Source organism: Myotis lucifugus, unplaced genomic scaffold (assembly GCF_000147115.1).
Source record: "Myotis lucifugus unplaced genomic scaffold, Myoluc2.0 scaffold_5, whole genome shotgun sequence".
Taxonomy (NCBI): Eukaryota; Metazoa; Chordata; class Mammalia; order Chiroptera; family Vespertilionidae; genus Myotis; species Myotis lucifugus.
This window is the reverse complement of record NW_005871053.1, coordinates 7116883-7121831: the sequence shown is the minus strand read 5'-3', so window position 1 is coordinate 7121831 and position 4949 is coordinate 7116883. Positions and strand designations below refer to the sequence as shown.

Genomic DNA, 4949 nt, shown 5'->3' with positions numbered 1-4949 from the left:
TGATATATAGCCGAGCGTCACGATTTGACAGGTGGGTGGAATCTCAAAGCCAGGAGCCTCGTCGTCATCCTCTTCGGCTGTGGTCTCAGCGCGCCCGGAGGCTCCCTCGGCCAAAGAGTGCCCTGCGCCCGGGGCGGCCGCTGCAGCGCCCCCGGGCGCCCCGGCTCTGGGCTACGGCTACCACTTCGGCAACGGCTACTATAGCTGCCGCATGTCGCACGGTATGGGCTTACAGCAGAATGCTCTCAAGTCGTCGCCGCACTCCTCGCTGGGAGGATTCCCGGTGGAGAAGTACATGGACGTGTCGGGCCTGGCAAGCAGCAGCGTACCGGCCAACGAGGTGCCGGCGCGAGCCAAGGAGGTGTCCTTCTACCAGGGCTACACGAGCCCCTACCAGCACGTGCCTGGCTACATCGACATGGTGTCTACCTTCGGCTCCGGGGAGCCTCGGCACGAGGCGTACATCTCCATGGAGGGCTACCAGTCCTGGACGCTGGCCAACGGGTGGAACAGCCAGGTGTACTGCGCCAAGGACCAGCCACAGGGCTCCCACTTTTGGAAATCATCCTTTCCAGGTAAGGACATTGGGGGGCAGGGGGAATGGAGGGAGGACAGGAGGGAGGGAAAGAAGGAAAAGAAAGGACTTGGAGTGCATGCCCCTACTTGGGAGTGGGCGCCTGTCCTTGCCCAACCAGGGTTAACCCAGTTAGTATGAAATCTGTAAATTCCTCCTTGGATTTAAACTCTCTCACAACCCTTTTCATTTTATGTACGGATACAGGCCTTTTTTTTTTTTCTCCTAAAGTTGAACGTCTTTGCGTGCCCTTTGCTCAGTCGGGGCCGTGGTCCCCCTTCCCCAAAGAGGTGTCACAGAGTTGCGCCCTCCTTTTCAAGGACATGAATGCCCCAGAGTAACCACTAAAGCTCACAAGTTTCAAACACAGGAACACAAGAAATCGAAGCCTGGACAAACAGCCTGCATTTTTTTTTTAAAGTCTGTGTATGGTTTGTATGTGCACAACGGGTATTTGCTGAAACTGTCCTTATGAACGTCCCCAATAACCATGTCATAAAAAAATCGCAGGCTTGTTAAGATGCCGGTTTGAGAAACCATGATGATCCATCAAATAGGCCTTCACTTTGAAGTGTAAATAATCTTTCTTTAATAACATGTAAATAATGTCTGTGTAAATAATAATAAAATGTAAAAACAGCCTGGCTTTCTTTAGTCCCTGTAGCCCCTCCAAACATATACACACACAGTCCCCAGCTAGGTGCTGTAGATATTCTGGTCTAATTTTTCCCGTGCTATTTTTTCATACCAGGGGATGTGGCTCTAAATCAGCCAGACATGTGTGTCTACCGTCGTGGGAGGAAGAAGAGGGTGCCCTACACCAAACTGCAGCTCAAAGAACTGGAGAACGAGTATGCCATTAACAAGTTCATTAACAAGGACAAGAGGCGGCGGATCTCGGCTGCCACGAACCTATCCGAAAGACAAGTGACCATTTGGTTTCAGAACCGGAGAGTGAAAGACAAGAAAATCGTCTCCAAGCTCAAAGATACTGTTTCCTGATGTGGGCCAGATTGGCCACAGAGCGTTTAAATGCTTTCCGTTGTCTCCAAAAGACCTTTGGAAAGACTTGAATATGTATTTAATTCCCTCCACCCCCCTGCCAGTAATGGCACATTTTGTGAATTGTTTTTCTCTCTTCCCCTTATCTTGCTCTAAAACTTTTTGCTATCCAACCTGACTTTGTAGTTCTGTTTCTGTTTAATTGTTTATTATTGATTTTGTTCTTTTCTAGGTTTGTTTTTTATGACTTTTTAATGTTCTGTTTCTCCCTCCAGGCCAGTATAAAGGACTTGAAGTATTTTTTAATACCCTCCCCCGCCCCAATGAATTTCAGAAGTGCCATTCTGATTTTTGGGATTTATTTTTTTAAAATCACTTTAAATGCCTGTTTCCAGCACTGATTTTCTTCATAATCCATTAGGGCAAAAAGTCTGTAGTCATTCATATCCTGTGACTGGGTAATTGAATAATTACCTCTCAGCAATTGCCCTGAAGCAAGTGAAAACAGCTCTGGGCAGGCAGTGCTCTAGGGTCACTGGGAATGTCTAAAGAGAGGAGGCTGGAGGTACTGTGATGGCTTTAAAAGCCACCTCATTAAGTAGAGTTTGTATTGATATTGGGATGAAGACAATCTATTCGACTTTGGGTCTTTCACTTGCTGTTGTAGTTGTATGTGTTTAATACACCTTGTAGACATGTGCTTTGATAATCTTTAATTTGAAAATAATGTGTCCTCGTGGATGCCTTTATTACTCCAGCTCTAGATGCAAATATTTCAATGGCTGCAATTGTCAGAGGTATCTAAATGTGGATGACCTAAATGCAACCCTCTCCTTGGCTTCCAGTCTATGGGACTAGAATTGAGGCCATCTCCTCCATCCCCAGAAAAAAAGGCTAAATTAATATGACCATGAGTGGGAATTTTTACCCGGAACCCACTGAAGAATTTGACTATCTGAACAAATGTATTGGGCCTCTCTCAGAGCTATAAAACATCTAACAAATGCAAAAATTGTGGGGCTCTAAGGTTCAAGAAGAAGAAGAAAAAAAGATGTTTCTGAAAGTGATAACTACTTTTAAAGTGCTGCATATTTATGTGACTGAGAGATTATTTTTGTAGATGAAATGTCTGTGAGCTGGGATACATGAGCAGTGCTTCAGGCATTTAAATATCACTTTTTACTCCTAGGGAGATGCAAATAAACAGAACTCTCTTATTTCCTCTGAGTCTTTATACATTTGTTTTCTTTCCCAAGCTTATGTTGCCTCTAGAAACTATTCTTATTTATTATAAAATTTTGTTATCCGAAACACTATGATGTTTCCTATGGGTGATAAACACTCAACACCATCTCTGGAAACCCCCTCCTCCCCACTTCTGCCACCCCTCCCCACTTCCCGTGGCTTTAACATAAACAGTGATGACTTTAAATGAGGATATAACTTGTGGTGTCTAAAATGATATTTTTTTACCAGACCACCTCAAAAACATCTCCAATAAAATTTTACTTCTCTTTGAACATTATCAGTTTATGCACACAGTTTTATTTTTAAAATCAATACGTATGTGCCTGGGTACAGAAAAACATGCTCACTTGGAGGTTTTCTTCGTAGAAAGGCTGTTATAAATATCTATCTACTCTAGGAAGGTCTTGAAATTAGACATACCCATATTTGGCCATTGAAAAGGAAACATTTCAGCTTTTGCCTTATCGCCTTCTCTCGGCTGCCTGCACACAGCAGTTGAGGACTGAAGCCATAATTATACACCCTAAACCTCTGTACACAAACTTTAGGCATTAAGAACTTTCTCTTTGCCTCTCAGGGAAGTGGCCCTTTAGGGATGGGGTGCCTCTTCGTTGTTAACACCCAGGCACAATCAGTTTAGTGGTTGCTAACTTTTGGAATGTAAGCTCGATACAGATGTTTAAAACCTCACACAGTATGTAAACTCTTCTGGTGGGAGGGCTCCTTTAGGGATCTGCCAGAGAAAGCGCAGAGAGCTGAGGTTCCAAGCTACTTTCGTTTTCTCTGGCAGGGCTTGATTTCTCTCATATCTTGCAACTGATTGTGGGGTGGTCAACTTGATTTAAATAATGAGTCTCTCTCTCTCTCTCTCTCTCTCTCACACACACACACACACACACACACACACACTGAGGGAGGAGGAGGTGGAAGAAGAGGAGAAGGAAAAGGGACCACGATTCAATCTCTGGAGAAGAAAGAACCCCTGAAAATGGGGCCACAACATGCCCGACCTTCCACTTTGGGGAGAATTACTAACATTTTCTGTTTTTCTCATAAGAGGTGTTTTCATCCGAAACGGGCCTGTTTTCCCTTCTCCATCGTCGTTTTCCTCACCTTCTTTTTTGGTAACTTCCAGATTCAGGGGCCCGTACTCCATTTCCTGGGTCCATTTCTCAGGTTTCCTGTAAGAATGAGTGCATGCGGGGGGGATTGCCTCGAGGTTTTCCTTTCATCTGTAGTTTCCCTCCGCCTAAGAGAATGGGAGGTTTGCTGAAGATTAAAACTGCGCTTAAACGCTCTCCTGGCGGAATTTGAATTGACGGCTAAATCAATAACAGATGAAGACTTGGTTATTTATATGAATTCCTTTTATATTCCGAAGGGAGGAGGGAGGAGAGGAGCTGGTCGGTGGGCTAAGTGCAGGAAAGGAGGCCCGCGGGACGCCGCGAAGCGCTGGGAGCTTCGGGGAGAGGCCTTGCCTTCGGGTGCAGACGGAGAGGCCCCACGGAGAGCGCCCCCGAAACCCGGCAGGTCCCGAGCGCCACGGGTGGAGGATCGAGGCCGCGCGACTGCGCGTGGTTCGAGGGGCGAAGGAGGCTGTGGAGCCGGGACACCCCGCCCGACAAAGGGGCGGCGGCGACGCTTGCCCGTGCCGGCAGCCCGCGGAGTCCCTCTGGCTTCGCGGTCCCGGCCAGCCCGGCCGCCACGGCGGTGCGCGGTGACTGCACGGGCTGGAGACGCCGGGCCGGCTGCGCCGCCCTTCGCTGTTGATCTTGACCGTGCGGCGGCGCCTCGCCAGGCGTGGAGCTCGCTCGCCATCTCCTGGGCAGTTGGCGGCATTGGCGGAGCTCGCCGACTAACTCCACGGCCCCATTTCCTTTCCCATTCTCCAGTTCACCCGCGGAGCTCCTGCCTCCTCCCCCGCGCCGCCCGCCTGCCCTGCACCCAGCTCCCGGCTCCACGCATACAGCTTTGCCTGCGGGCCCTCGGAAATCATAAACTCAGGAGATGAGGTGGGGCGGTGGAGCCGAGGAGAAGGAAGAATCTAGTTCTAGTCTTTTCTGTGTCTCACTTAGTTCTTTTCTATCTTTAGTCGGGGGGGGGGGGGGGGGGGGGGGGGGGGGGG

General features: G+C 48.4%; 1 protein-coding gene across 1 annotated transcript in view; it reads left to right on the top strand.

Moving 5' to 3' along the window:
- The window catches only part of HOXD13 (homeobox D13), a 4170-nt gene extending 1074 nt beyond the window's left edge, over positions 1–3096 (top strand). The window contains exons 2-3 of the mRNA XM_014446609.2: positions 32–575; positions 1326–3096. Coding sequence (XP_014302095.2) covers positions 32–575; positions 1326–1576 — 795 coding nt within the window. The 3' untranslated portion in view covers positions 1577–3096. The remainder of the gene's footprint in view (positions 1–31; positions 576–1325) is intronic.
- The last annotated feature ends 1853 nt before the right edge of the window (positions 3097–4949 follow it).